Source organism: Bombyx mandarina, chromosome 17 (assembly GCF_030267445.1).
Source record: "Bombyx mandarina strain Sakado chromosome 17, ASM3026744v2".
Lineage (NCBI taxonomy): Eukaryota > Metazoa > Arthropoda > Insecta > Lepidoptera > Bombycidae > Bombyx > Bombyx mandarina.
Genome location: NC_143223.1, coordinates 1,780,431 through 1,796,053, shown reverse-complemented (window position 1 = coordinate 1,796,053; position 15,623 = coordinate 1,780,431). Strand labels below are relative to the sequence as shown.

Here is a 15,623-nt window from a genome sequence, read left to right as displayed (position 1 = left end):
CCGATTTTCAGACATGAGACCACAATGCTCAAAGCTTCGCGGTCTGACTTGAATTTGACCGGTCATTGTTCTCGTCGAACCCGTCGCTTGCGACGAAGGGCTCGACGAGTAAATTAACCCACAGACACAGCCCACTGAATTTCTCGACGGATCTTCTCAGTGGGTTGCGTTTTCGATTCAGTGGTAGATTCTGCGAAGCACGACTTTTGCTAGGGTTCGTGTTAGCAACGTCGTCAGGTTTGAGCCCCGCGAGCTCACCTACTAGCTAAGGTTACGCTGAAATTGTCTCTCAAGGCTAAAATTGAATTTGATCATGTGGCAGAAATAAAGTTTGGTGCATATGAGGTTTAGTAATAGCTTAGCATCATCACCAGTGCATGCGGCCATTCTCTTCAATCAAATACCTACCCAAAAATAAATTTAAGCGTGCTATGAAAAATCAACTTTTAAATCGTAGTCGTTATAAAAATATAACGTAACCAACATAATTATATTACGGTCGTTAGAACAACAAATCGCATTTAATTATATGTTTCTGGTTGTTTGACCGTTGTTATGTATTCGATATAATGGTATATTAATATGTAAATTATGTTATGTTTAGACTTATGCAACAATAGTTAGATTTTTTATTGTGACCAAAGATAAATACATAATATTATATGAGATACGCTTATTTGTAACAGCGATTCGCGCGTCACCCGTTGCATTTCGTATTATGTCAGAACATTTTAGATAAGTAATGGCATCATGACAACAAGAGTATACAACTAGAGTTCAAATACTGGTGGTAGGACATCTTGTGAGTTCGCGCGGGTGGGTACCACCGCCCTGCTTGTTTCTGCCGTGAAGCAGTAATGCGTTTCGGTTTGAAGGGTGAGGCAGCCGTTGTAACTATACTGAGATCTTAGAACTTATATCTCAAGGTGGGTGGCGCATTTACGATGTAAATGTCTATGGGCTCCAGTAACCACTTAACACCAGGTGGGCTGTGAGGTCGTCCACCAATCTAAGCAATAAAAAAAAAACTTTTGTTCTTCCCCAGTCGAATCAACGGCCCGATCTTTGGTATGACTTTGACCCGATCGATACCAAACTCCACAAGATTAGGGGGATCGAGACACAAGAGATTGATGAGGTTAAGTCTATCTGAAGATTTCCTGAAAATTTCAACGAAATCGGTTAAGTCGTTTTAGAATCTGGAGCAATCATTACAAATATTATGTATATATCGAAGGCTGAAAGGTAATTTGGCTTAAGCAACATTTCGCTTGATACGCGACATCTATCTTTGTAAATAAAAGTGCGTTTTATTTGGTACTAGCTGACCCGGCAGACTTCGTAGTGCCTCAATCGATAAATAAAAGACCTAAACTATTGTATAAAATAAACTTAAAACAAACAAAAGGAATCCGTCCGATGGGAGACACATCAAAGAAAAAACAAAATTGTTGTTTTTATTTAATTCCGAGTACTTTCATATCTATATATTAATACGTGAAGCAAAAACTTTGTATCCCTTTTTACGAAAATTGCGCGGACGGAGGAGTATGAAATTTTCCACACTTATAAAGAACTAGCGACCCGCCCTCGCTTCGCTTCGGAAACATTAAAACGCACATGAAACAAAAAAAAAAAAAATTAAAAAAAAATAAAAAAAAGTAGCCTATGTTCATCAGGGACAATGTCGGCTTCTAATGGAAAAAGAATTTTTCAAATCGGTCCAGTAGTTTCGGAGCCTATTCGAAACAAACAAACAAACAAATCTTTCCTCTTTATAATATTAGTATAGATAGTATAGATATAGAGAAGATGTGCGCAATGCTAATATTTTTTTTAAATAATGCATAAAAAATACATTAAATCAATAAACAAAACATTACACACACTACATACCATGTATTTGACGCACACACGCATACATTTTCACAACTTTTGTTCTTGACGTCTGTGGTCAAATTGAGAATAGATTAAATATTGTTTGTCTTTATTAATATTTTTTATAGTGTAGCCTTGGCGAAATTTGTGATTACAGAAGTATAAAATACAATCATAATACTGTATTAACTTATTATACAATTCCAATTAATTATAGTCGAATTTCGACTACTGCGGGACCTCTAGTTACCTTTTAAACCTTCTCTGGACTTCCACAAATAATTCAAGACCAAAATTAGCCAAATCGGTCCAGCCGTTCTCGAGTTTTAGCGTGACTAACGAACAGCAATTCATTTTTATATATACGGTATTAGCATCAACAGTTCGATGTTTTTAACTGAACTTCAATTAAGCTTACTTCATTCAAATAGCTGAAGAAGTTAGGTTAGGATACATTTTATTTAATTTGCCGCGCAAACTATTTATGGCGGAATGCGACTCCATTATGTGTGGCGTAATATGCGAAGAAATCAAACGTTGTTCTGAATATAGAATAATTATTATAATTAACTGTTTTCATAGGCATAACCTACAATACAATAGAGTAGAAATCTCACAGCAATACATTCCATACCGATATCGGTAATCTTGTTCTGTTGTCGTTGGGAATCCACTATTTTTTGCCCAAAAGAAACACTAAACAACCGTTGCAAACTAAATTTTTTTTTTATTGCTTAGATGGATTTACGAGCTCACAGCCCACCTGGTGTTAAATGGTTACTGGAGCCCATAGACATCTACAACGTGAACGCGCCACCGACCTTGAAATATAAGTTCTAAGGTCTCAGTATAGCTACAAAGTCTGCCCTACCCTTCAAACCGAAACGCATTACTGCTTCACGGCAGAAACAGGCAGGGTGGTGGTACCAACCCGCGCGGACTCACTAGAAGTCCCTCCACCAGTAAAAGTACTATAAGCAAAGCCAACACTCTTCCACAATTACCATATACATAGATGATTCAAGTTTCAAGACTGTGGACTTTGTTATGGATCTGGGTGTTCAAATGGACAATGAACTAAAGCTTAGTGCGAGCTGTTTTATTGCATTCAAAAAAATGACGTCACCATATAATTAGATGACGTCAGAGGAAAAAAATCAGAACTTATTACTTTCTTTTTTTCATCAGTAAGAACCACATTTCCCGCGTTATATCTAAACTGGGCGATTCAATGCTTACGACGAAGGCGGGATCCCTCTAGGCCAGTGGTCGGCAACCTTGTCAACCAAAACTTGAAAACCAAATTTTTTCAGAGATCTAGTTTTTTTACATATACTTCTATAGTTTTATATTTCGGAAACTTTTACTCTTACAAGGCAAAGATAATAAGTAATACTAGTATATTTCTATAATCACAGATTTCGCCAAGACTACACTTTAGATAAATATTAATAAAGACAAACAATAATTAATCTATTCTCAATTTGACCACAGACTTGAAAAGTTTGACACTAAACAAATGGTAAGCATACATGTGTGTGTCAAATACACGGTAGTGTGTGTAATATGTTTTTTTTTATTGATTTAATGTAATTTTTATGCATAATTGAAAAAAATATTAACATTCTGCACTCCTTCTCTATATTTTTTCTATAAATGTGTGAAATTTTATAGTCCTACGTCCGCGCAATTTCCGTAAAGAGGGTTACAAAGTTTTTGCTTCACGTATTAATATATAGATTCCAGTGCCTGAATTAAGCATTTCACCTAAGAGCCGTGGTTGAGGAGTCAAAATGCCGCAGGTTGCTGACCACTTCTCTAGGCCACGGCGCTTTCATGACCGAAAGCAGTTAAAATATTGAAAGTCATGCAATGAAATTCGGTATCGTGTTTCGATACAATTGATTGGTACGAAGTAACGGAAAATTCGATTTGTAATTGTTATTTTATGGCCGCGGTGCGATTATGGCGCGATATTGTTATAGTATGCGTAATAATTAAGGACTATTTTAATGATTCGTTGGGGCAATAAGGCTTCTGCGACGGGTAGGAGAGCGTGGCCATTCTGTACTGAACACGGACACCTATCATGGGATACGAGGTTGAAATTATAATTGTTTACACATATAATGGCTGCATCACCCTTCAAGATTAATCAAAAATTCGTCGCTAAAATTGGCGCGCTATTGCCAACACGCAATGACTTTAGTTAGTAATTACGCTAATTTGTAAATTTTATCGACTACATTTCATCATCATCATTCTCCTGTCCTTGTTGTTTTCTCCTTCTAAACTCCTCTATCATATACCATTTCTTCGCTCTCTCCCCTCTTACACATATCTTCTTTCACGAAATCTATCCATTTCTTCTTAGGTCTCCCTCTTTCTCTTTATTCTTCTACATTCATAGTTAACACTCTCTCACTAACCTCATTTTCATTTCGTCTCATCACATATCCATACCATCCCATTTATATCGACTACATTTATAAAACGATATTAGATTTTTTCTGAAAACGTATTAAATACTTTTTTCAGTATATAAATCGTATGTACGCTTAGAAAATAGTAGCATAACTCGGTAAGAATACAATTCTAACAGATCGTGTACGCTTCAGGTGGTACACTATACAAGAAAGACTATACTTTTCATTTCTAAACGAATATTCATTTCGCGGCAGAATTAGCCGGGAGAAATATACGTTCGTGTAGGGACTCCACGGAGAAGCACGCACGTGTTCCGATTTCAATGATAAGCTAAGTCGTTATTTCAATACATCTAAGGCTTCAATTTCATCAAATAGATCCACGGGATGTCATTAAAAATAGCTATATGTTGAGAAGTATAAAATTCCGTATCTAGCAAAACTATCATTTAGATCTATTTTTAATGCAAAAAGCATATAATAACTCTTACAAAGTATTTTAATTGCATCGAACAAGAGCAGATGTATGTAACCGACGGTCGGTATTTATTGCCCGCCATCTTGTCGGCCATTTTCTATTCTATTCAAATTAGACTCATGAAATGGCTGCCGGTATTTTATACTGACTTTTTAATAGGAATCCTAATTGGTATTAGGTTTTAGCAATTCGAAATAGTTAACTTTAAAGTTTGGATTAGGCAAAAAATATTTATTAACCTCTTAGCTTAGTTATTACCAAAGAAGCTAATAAGGAATAAGAAAGACTTAGCCACATTTCAAAGAAATCAATTACTGACACAATCACAATCCGAAAGTATCGACTTGTAATTAGTTCATTAACTATTTGATTGCAGCAATAAAATAAATCAGGAGTAGGTACTTAGGTAGCTATACGATTGCTTTAGCCCTCGGTACTGTGAAGTGAGTGTGAACTTTATTTCTAACTTTGATTACCGTAAGACCGTAGAGACCGTAGAGAACTGATAGTAGAGGCTGATCATAGATGTTCGGATTCTTTTACCTAAATTGACCGCGATCCAGGATGTGGTGAATAAGATTGAAGTCCAATTGCCTTGCAGCATTGGAGCTTTGAAATCATAGCGAATATTTTGGCGCATAAATGTTATATTTCTTCTTTTATTGCTAAGATGAGTGGACGAGCTCATGACCCACCAGCCACATCTGTCCCATCCTTCATCGAATATCGAATATCGAAACGCATTACTGCCTCGTGGCCAAAATAGGCGGGGTGGTAGTATCCCCCGTGAGGGCTTACAAGACACCCTACTAGAAGTAATTACACAAATTATAATTTTTGCAGGTTTAGTTTTTATTACACGATGTTATTCTTTCACTGTGGAAGTCATTATTGAACAATTTTAAGTACGTATTTCATTATAAATATTGATACCTGTTTGCGGGATTCGAACACCGGCACAATCACATCGCTCGATCCATGAATACACCGGGCGTCATAAGGCTACGATGACTTCAAAACATTTTGCTCCTTTAATCTCTTTTGTTATAAGATAAGTATTATGTATTAAAACTAATGCGTGCTCGCAGATGTAACCAATGTTTTCTATGAATAATCCGAATAAGTTAGATTTATCTGGCCGTGAATACTAAAGTCGATTTAAATGGTTTTTTTTTTTCGAAAAAAAATGGCAACTCGTTGACAGAAGCTATCTATTAAGTTACTCAGGCAAAACCCATATAAGTTATTCCAGTTCTTACACCTCCAGCAGTTAGCTAACGATTAGTTTAGACGTACCTAGAGCGTTAGCGTCAAGTCTAGAATCTAATTGGTACCTAGACGTGTCTCTGGCGGTTGTTTATTTAGTTGCTAATAGGGCTGGTTCTGAAAACTAGATTCGTTTTATATATGTATTGTTTTTTTTGCTTAACAGGCGACATTACGACGATCTTAGTAATACTGATGGTAGGACCTCTTGTGAGTCCGCACGGGTAGGTACCACCCGCCTGTTTCTGCCGTGAAGCAATAATACGTTTCGGTTTGAAGGTCGGGGCAGCCGTTTTAACTATACTGAGACCTTAGAACTTATATCTCAAGGTGGGTGGCGGCATTTACGTTGTAGATGTCTATGGGCTCCAGTAACCACTTAACTTCAGGTGGGCTGTAAGCTCATCTACCCACCTAAGCAATAAATAAAAAAATTTAAGTAGTTGTCAAATTTAATTCTTCTAATTGCTGCAGGACCTTTATCGTGAGGAAGACTCTATCTACTGATAGTCATCAAGCCTCGTTATATGATAAATGATAATGAGACAACCCTATGAAGAGCGGAATAGCTCCACATATAAAACGGTACCCGGCTACTGTGCGATGCTTGACTGAATTTGTTTTAACCATTTCACACTCATCCGTAGTTATATAAGTACGATGCACCGGTGTTCGAATCCCACAGGCGGGTACCAATAAAAAATAAAAAATTCGATCTTAACCATGATTGAAACAAGGGTCCAAGCAAGAAGTTTAAGCTGCTCTTGTTATCTTGCTATAGGAGGATCATTTACTTTTTGGACAGGCACGTCGTAAAATATATCGCGTTCAAACGTAACTGACCCATTGTTGTCACTGTCAACATCCATACGATCCCAATTGTCGGAGCCCCTAATCACATTACATGTACAGGTATGCACAATAATGAAAACAGTCGTTATAGGAGCTTTTTTTTATTGCTTAGGTGGGTGGACGAGCTCACAGCCCACCTGGTGTTAAGTGGTTACTGGAGCCCATAGACATCCACGAATCCTTCAAACCGAAACGCATTACTGCTTCACGGCAGAGATAGGCAGGCTGGTGGTACCTAACCGCGCCGACTCACAAGAGGTCCTACCACTAGTGGTAGATTACCAAGAAGCAGCCTGCAGACGGACATTTACGACAAACACATCTCTTTCCCTTTGATTATTAGTCATTGGATGGTTATGTTGACACAATGCTATTTAAAAACGATTCCTTTCACCACACGTTGTATGGCTGGATTAGCTGTAGTTATGACTGCGTGCCATCACGGCACTAACACGCAAGCACGCATATTGAGTACGAATTTACGATGCACTTTATGAGCTAACCTACCCTACGCACACCTGTTCACATTATTTTACGGCACACAGCAATTTCTGTATGGCGATGGGTCGTTTAATATTTTCTAAATGAACCCGATGTTTTATGGATTGTATTATTGCCTTTTTACTAGAATTGGCAAGCTGTGGTTATTTTTAATCTAAGGTATTTCAATTTATTGGTCTATCCAGAAACTTGTTGTTCAGGGTAGGGTCAATGCTAAAATAACTTGTGGACGAAGCCCCATGCGCCGGACTGATCAGATCACGGAATAGATAAATAATTATCTATTCTGTGGATCAGATGGTATACTGGAGGTAGGACCTCTTGTGAGTCCGCGCGGGTAGGTACTACCACCCGGCCTATTTCTGCCGTGAAGCAGTAATGCGTTTCGGTTTGAAGGGCGGGGCATCTGTTGTAATTATATTGAGACCTTAGAACTTATACCTTAAGGTGGGTGGCGCATTTACGTTGTAGATGTCTATGGGTTCCGGTAACCACTTAACACCAAGTGAGCTATGAGCTCGTCCAACCATCTAAGCAATAAAAAAAAAACACAAGCAAAACTCCGACTGTGGATCAGGTAATAGTTTGAAACGTAGCGTACTGAAGGCGAGATCTACTACGTACAGGATAGCGAGAGATTCGCCATTGAGGCACGCGGCCTCAAGTGCCTCACAATATTGCTTATGTAAAATTCAAGGAAAGTATTTTAAACAGATACCCAATCAAATTCTTTAAATATCTCAACGACTAGCTTGGTTCTATTATGTATGTATGGTCCGAGTAAATTTTTATTGGCGTCCATTTTCAGACTAAGCCACTCCAGAACCATATTGAAGGATGAAAAGCTATTTGTTTAAGTCGACATTTCGTTTATTACACGATATTTATCTTCGTTATCTTAACGGTCCGTTTTTTACGTATCAGCATCAACATAGCGATGTTTTTTTAATTGAAATTCAATCAAGTTTTCATTCATATAGCTGAAAGAGTTTTTGTTATAAGGGAGAGAAAGAAAACGCATTTACGTTGTAGATGTCCACGGGCTCCAGTAACCACTTAACACCAGGTGGGTTGTGAGCTCGTCCACACATATAAGCATTAAAAAAATAAAAAAGATGAAGAGGATAAATGATCGAAGTCTCGGCGTTACAGAATAACGACCACGCTATCCTGAATAGTAATTTATTGATATTACTTAATTTGAAAGCTTATTTCCCACGCTATTAAAAAGGGTTCTACTAGAAGACATCTTTACACTGGTTCCGGTCACCGTTAGTTAGAATTGGAACGAATTTCGTAATAACTGCTCATGCGTTTGGCTGCATTAGTTAATCTTCGATTGAGTTATCACTCGTGTCTGCTTCCTCAATTAAACAATTGAGGAAGCAGACACGAGGTGATGTTTGTGGGAAGATTTCTTGGGTTATTTATAAGCGTGTGATCGTTTAGTGCGTACCGACAACGTTTTGCTGTGGGTACTTTAAAATTAGACATGTCCTGTCTGTTTGTGATGCGTTTTCCCGGGATAAAGAGTTGTCAACTAACCGACTTTTTTAGTCGTCGTGGCCTAAAGGATAAAGACATCTGTTGCATTCGTGTTGAGCGATGCACCGGTGTTCGAATCCCAGGCGGGTACCAATTTTTCTAATGAGATACGTACTCAACAAGTGTTCACGATTGACTTCCACGGTGAAGGAATAACATCGTGTAATAAAAAATCAAACCCGAAAAATTATAATTTGCGTAATTACTGGTAGTAGAGGTTGAGTACCTCGTAATGCGTTTCGGTTTGAAGGGTGGGGCAGCCGCTGTAACTATACTCAGACCTTAGAACTTATATCTCAAGGTGGGTGGCGCATTTACGTCGTAGATGTCTATGGGCTCCGGTAACCACTTAACACCAGGTGGGCTGTGAGCTCATCCACCCATCTAATTAATAAATAAAAAGACTTGGTGTAAATCTATTGTCTCCACAAGCACACACGAGCGAGCGAAAGCATTTATCACAGTAGATGCATAATGTATACTAAAGCAGCTGCTCTTGAGCTGTTGGGTCTCCTTCGGAGGCACTTGGGCAGCTGTTAGCTAATCCCACCCCTCCTGGGTGAGCCTTTGCTCGCCCACCTGTCCTGGTGAAACTGGAAAGGCCTCCGGGTCACCAGTAATCCTTCAATAATGAAAAAGGCATATGTATAGTAGTGACATTTATCACATAACTGGCGAAGTCCTGTTCGCGTCATACACTATGATAAAACGTATATTCGCATTAAAACAGGGCTATAAACTATGTTTGTGTGACGTTTTTTTTCAAAATCGGTTCAATATTTTTCGCATGAAAGAGTAACAAACCATCTTTAAAAAACTTTCGCATTTATAATAAAGAGATTGGTGACAGAATGTTCACAACAACTACGATTCTTTGTAATGCCACGGAGCAGCCGTGCCTCCGTTTAACATTGGTAAGTTGCTGTTTTTTTAGGAGCTTTGTAGCACGAGACTAGCATGCAATCAATTTGATCGTGAGTGGTTACCGGCGCTCAAGGATGTCAGCAATGACAGGGGCGCAGTTACTTATAAAAAAAATATACAAATATTTTATTTTTGAACAGATTGAAAATAAATGTTTTAGCTGATCTACTGTTGCTTGCTAACCACAACGGCACCAAGTTTAACTACAATCGAGCGAATGGCTTAGCAACGCATAGAGGGTAAACATGCAATCTATTTTACTGTTACTGGTGGTAGGACCTCTTGTTTTACTGGTGGTAGGACCTCTTGTGAGTCCGCGCGGGTAGGTACCACCGCCCTGCCTATTTCTGCCGTGAAGCAGCAATGCGTTTCGGTTTGAAGGGTGGGGCAGCCGTTGTAACTATACTGAGACCTTAGAACTGATATCTCAAGGTGGGTGGCGCATTTACTTTGTAGATGTCTATGGGCTCCGGTAACCACTTAACACCAGGTGGGCTGTGAGCTAGTCCAACCATGTAAGCAATAAAAAAAAAAAACTTAGATATACATACTTACATTTAGAGAAATTGTATTATAATTATAATAGTTTTCATGAATTACAAATATCTATAAGACCATTTTTGGGATAAAACTTATTTATGTCATTGATCTAAGAAAATGACTGGAATTCCCAAGGAATGAAGAAACAACAAGCTTGGTTCAGTTTCAAGGCTAATAACGATTTAATTTTACTAACTATTTATTATCCATTTCCCGCTCGATTGCACGGGTTCATAAAAAGTTATTTCTTTAAACGGCTAATGGTGGTTTTTGCAATGATCACTTTAAGTCCTAAATTGAATAAACAACTACGAATAAAAAATTAATGAAAATAACAATTCAATTGTTTCCAAATTAATAATTACGGTCGAGTGTTTTATGTGGTAAACAAAATCAGTGCACAGTTACAAAATATATATTATAAGTAAGTAAACAAAAATAAATGATGTTACCTACCTAAATTAAAATGTAGTAATAACATTTTTTTATGACTTATTACAAAGACATGCTGCTCATGAAATACAATGTATTCATCGCCCCCCATGGTCCTAAATATTGCCGGGAGCATAGAAGATGCATTAAATTGTCGTGCACCAAATTAAAACTAAGAAGTTTTTAATAAAAAATAACCAAAATTATTGAATTTATTAATTGATATAATATAATATACAAAACTTACCTGTTATTAATCAAAACATGAATACTTTCATTCGTTTTCATTCACTGAACACAAATTGACACAGCACTTAGCTTACGAACGTCCACTCGCAGCGACAATTCAAAACGAACTGTTTTGAATGCTATAGTTTGAACTTGACTTAGGTTCGCTTGACTTTACCACAGGTTTGATTCTCGATTATAACGCGATATTTCTTTAATGTCGAATACAAAACTATTCTCGACGTCCTTTTATTATTTATTGCGTAGTAACGAGTTCTTAACGAGTTCAGGCTGATTTGTTCTTAAGTGGTTATGTGGAATGCATGGCTGTATCGCGTCCTGAATAGGCAGGAAGAAAGTACCTCATAACACGCGCAGCTAAAGGTATAAATATATAATAGTTTTAAAATATCAGCCAGGTATGTTGTCATCTTTTTCCGAAAACCGAAAAAAAAACATATTTTGTCGGAGAATTATTGAAGACTGTCGGAAAGTCTTGTGCAACAAAAGTCTGTTTGCACTTGAATCGTAAGGATTGTATATGCGATTTTTAGTGTCGTCTTGCCATGAGAGATATAATTTCTCATTGACTGTCCGGATCGTCGCAAGAATTTCTCAAAATACATATTATATATTATAACTAACTTATGGATATGTAACAGACGTTGGACCGAGCGCCAGAATAGAGGGTCCTACACCACGCGTAAGATTTCACAGAAGGTAGACTGACTAGATGAAGTCTGTAAGAATTGCTTTCTGCACGTAACATAATGAGACGCCATTAAGCATTGATGGCCGTTATTAGTGTGGCGAAGAAGGACAGTCTGGGCTGAGCAAACTCACAGAATTCTTCTTATTTCTTTCATGAAGCACTCGTGTGTGTCGTTTTATCGGAAGAATTATAAAGGCAGTGCACGATTTATTATTAACATTGTCACTAACGCTGTCATTTCCATGAACTCGAGTAGCTAGAAGAACAGGACACAACTTCGAAAAAAGGAAACTGAAATACTACTATTATTCAATTAAAAATAATCGATGTGAAATAAAGTTGATATCGATTACTTTGTTAGAAGCGGTACCATAGTTTTGGCAGTATGTCTCATACAGTTATACCTCGAAAATATTTCGTTTCGAGTTACAATCGAGAACAATGAGTACGGTAAGAAGTGGTAAGCGCGGTTTCAATCAGGCGTTACCGTTGATTTATTAAAACGATTTATATTACATCTATCGGGGTCAGCCCGGTGCATTTCATTTTTAAACGCCTATGAAGTAATGAAGTACTCAACTGGGAAGATTTTGATGATTCTAATGACGTAACGCACTTATCACTAAATTTTATACAATGACGTCACTTGTGGCATTCGAGAAGAGGATAGAAAAACTTGTCGGAGTGATTCGGACCGATATGCGACAATGTGCGTCCAGGTGAAAAACCATTGATGATAGAAACCGTTGTTGATTATGATATAGATAGACCATTCGCAAGCTTTTTTTTAGCTTTTCATTCCCACTGCGTTTACTGTGTCCATTTCCCAACTCCCCAGTCTTACTGGTGGAAGGACCTCTTGTGAGTCCGCGCGGGTGGGTACCACCACCCCGCCTATTTCTGCCGCGAAGCAGTAATGCGTTTCGGTTTGAAGGGTGGGGCAGCCGTTGTAATTATACTGAGACCTTAGAACTGATATCTCAAGGTGGGTGGCGCATTTACGTTGTAGATGTCTATGGGCTCCAGTAACCACTTAGCACCAGGTGGGCTGTGAGCTCGTCCACCCATCTAAGCAATAAAAAAGTGTATTAAATGAGTATAATTTACAAGTCAAGTAATTTTTTTTTCCTACCCAAGCCTTAGATAGCGGGCAGGGCGATGGGAGAGATGTGCTCCGCACTCACTAAACGCTTCACTTTCCCCCCTTTGCCTTTTCATGAGTTCTGTCTCATGCGAGGTTTGGACGTTGGTTGTTAAGCGACAGGAGGTTTTAGTCAGTTCGACTCCAACATGCTCCGCCCCCCATCCCCAGTGGAGGGCCTAAGTCCGGCGATTTCCTCCTAACCAAAAAAAAAGCCTTAGATAGCTATGTCAGCGTAACCGCGCGAGTGGTTGAACTCACGGGGCTCTAACCAGAGGACGTTGCTAACACTAGCCCTAGCAAGAGCAGTGCTTCGCAGAATTTATCACCGGATCGGAAAGGCGACTCACTGAGAAGACCCGGCGAGAAACTCAGTGGGTGTGGGTTAATTTACTTTTTATTTTTTTTATTGCCCTTGTACGCAGACGAGCATACGGCCCACCTGATGGTGAGTGGTTACCGTCGCCCATGGACTTCAGCAATGCCAGGGGCAGAGCTAAGCCGCTGCCTACCGCTTAATACTCTCCACAGGCCTCGTTTGAAGAAGGACATGTCATAGCGCTCGGGAAACACCGTGGAGGGGGGAGCTCGTTCCATAGCCGGATGGTACGTGGCAAAAAAGATCTCTGGAAACGCACTGTGGATGATCGCAGTGGCTCCAGGTAGTATGGATGAACTCTACTCCGGTGGCGGGCGGTGCGATGGTAAAAACGAGATGATTACTCGCCGAGCCCTATGTTGCAAGCGATGGGTTCGACGAGAACGGTGAGCGGATATGAGAACTTGAGCGTTCGCTTACGAAAGAAATATCACGATGTAATATAAATTATTTAGCATGCGCTTTTTTGCATTTTTGGATATAATTAAAAGTGCACTCATAGTTTAATATCGTGTTTATAATTTAAATGTTCTTTATTTATTTGTCAACATTATACCACGAAGACTTTAAAGTATTTGAAATACCGAAAAAAATTACGAAAATGATATAAATGAGAATAAACAGTAAAAGTAATCGCAATCATTATCATCATATATATTTATCTTCATTTAATAAGAAAGTAGTTAAAATTGAAGTTACGCAAGCGGTTTTACGACAGTACTCCATCCATAGATAGCGTTATTTCTTTTCTTAATCGCGTAATGATCATGATATATTGTTTAATTAATTTATAACTCGTTTACAGGCAGAATCTGTGAAATTAAATTCGAAATTTCCAGCCGTCACCGCAGAAAATTACCTTCAAATACCTATCTACATTTTAAAATTCATAATTATTATGAACATTTTTCTTTTATTTAGTTACTAAGCACGTCATATCGGATCCTCCCGATCCACTAACGGTGCTTCTAGGTACCTCAAGCACCGGTCACCGTTCTCGTCGAACCCGTCGCTTGCGTCGAAGGGCTCGACGAGTAAATTAACCCTCAGACACAGCCCACTGAGTTTCTCGCCGGATCTTCTCAGTGGGTCGCGTTTCCGATCCGGCTCTTGCTAGGGTTCGTGTTAGCAACGTCGTCAGGTTTGAGCCCCGTGAGCTCACTTACTAGTTAAGGTTACGCTGATATAGCCTCTCAAGGCTATCAGCTTAGGTAGGAAAAAAAAAGTTACTAAATGGGTTTTATTTAAAAAAAATACAAGTTACTAAATTGTATTATTTGAATTAGAGCCCGACTGTTGAAATTAAATGATGTCATAATAACATTTTTTTTATTTGTTCTTCTTTTAGCACACTAATAAAATATGTTCACGTCTGAACATAGACTTTCCCAAAGATTCGCCACAACGATCGGTCCTGTACCACCATTTTATTCTTAAAATTAAAGTTGAAAACAGCGCCACCTGCTAGATTTTTAGTATACTATCGAAAATCTACGTTAAAATTTATTTATGTTAAATAACAACAGTCCACTGTGGGTGAGCAGTTTCTGAAAATTTTATTACGCATGGTACTACTAGGTGGCAGTAGGTAAATTTCAAATTAATCGTGAAATTTTTTTTTTAATACTTTAAAGCCTATTTCTTCAGGTCTTTGATCCTGTTTGTGATGGTGTATTTCTATTTAGTTATGTGGAAAATATTGGAAAGTCAGTCAAAGGTTCACGGATCATATTGCTGTAGAAATATGATTTAAGTACCTACAGAGAGCCGACTCTATACAACTTCAAAAGCTGAAAATATCACTCAAAATTTCTGAATTCATTTGTTTTTGTTAAATAATGGCCATTTTGTCTATTTTTCTTTCGCAAAACGGTCATGCGGTTGAAGTATAAAACAGTGTGCTTAGTGCGAGTTTTTTAATGCTCTCGATAGCGTTAAAGTTAGCTCATAGTGTATGGAATGGGATCGTTTGCGTACGTTTGCCGCTAGGGGCGCTGTTCCAACTGCATACAAAATTGGGTTAACTTTTACGCTATCGAGAACGTTAAGAAACTCGCACTAATAATAACATATCTATATATGAGTCGTCATCATGATCTCTATAACCACTTAACACCAGGTAGGCTGTAAGGTTGTCTACCGATCTGGAGTAACGGCTTAACCAACATCAGGTAAGTAACAAAATTCGACAAACATTCTGATTAATCAAATTTTACTAGCATTAAATATTTAAATCATCTAAATGGCCGTCTTAAACGTTCAAACGAATTATATCAAAGAAAATTTCGTTCAAGGAATCTCTTTGAGTGCCTTTATAACTT

At 38.2% G+C, this 15,623-nt stretch overlaps 1 protein-coding gene across 3 annotated transcripts in view; it reads right to left on the bottom strand.

Moving 5' to 3' along the window:
• The window catches only part of mwh (multiple wing hairs), a 132,634-nt gene that overhangs the window by 75,759 nt on the left and 41,252 nt on the right, over positions 1 to 15,623 (bottom strand). The window contains exon 1 of one of the 3 annotated variants that reach the window (XM_028172238.2): positions 11,090 to 11,212. The exons of 1 other annotated variant lie outside the window; for it this stretch is intronic. In XM_028172238.2, coding sequence (XP_028028039.2) covers positions 11,090 to 11,130 — 41 coding nt within the window. In that variant the 5' untranslated portion in view covers positions 11,131 to 11,212. Of the gene's footprint in view, positions 1 to 11,089; positions 11,213 to 15,623 lie in introns of those variants that run through there. One more of the 3 variants, XM_089734076.1, reaches the window with a different exon arrangement.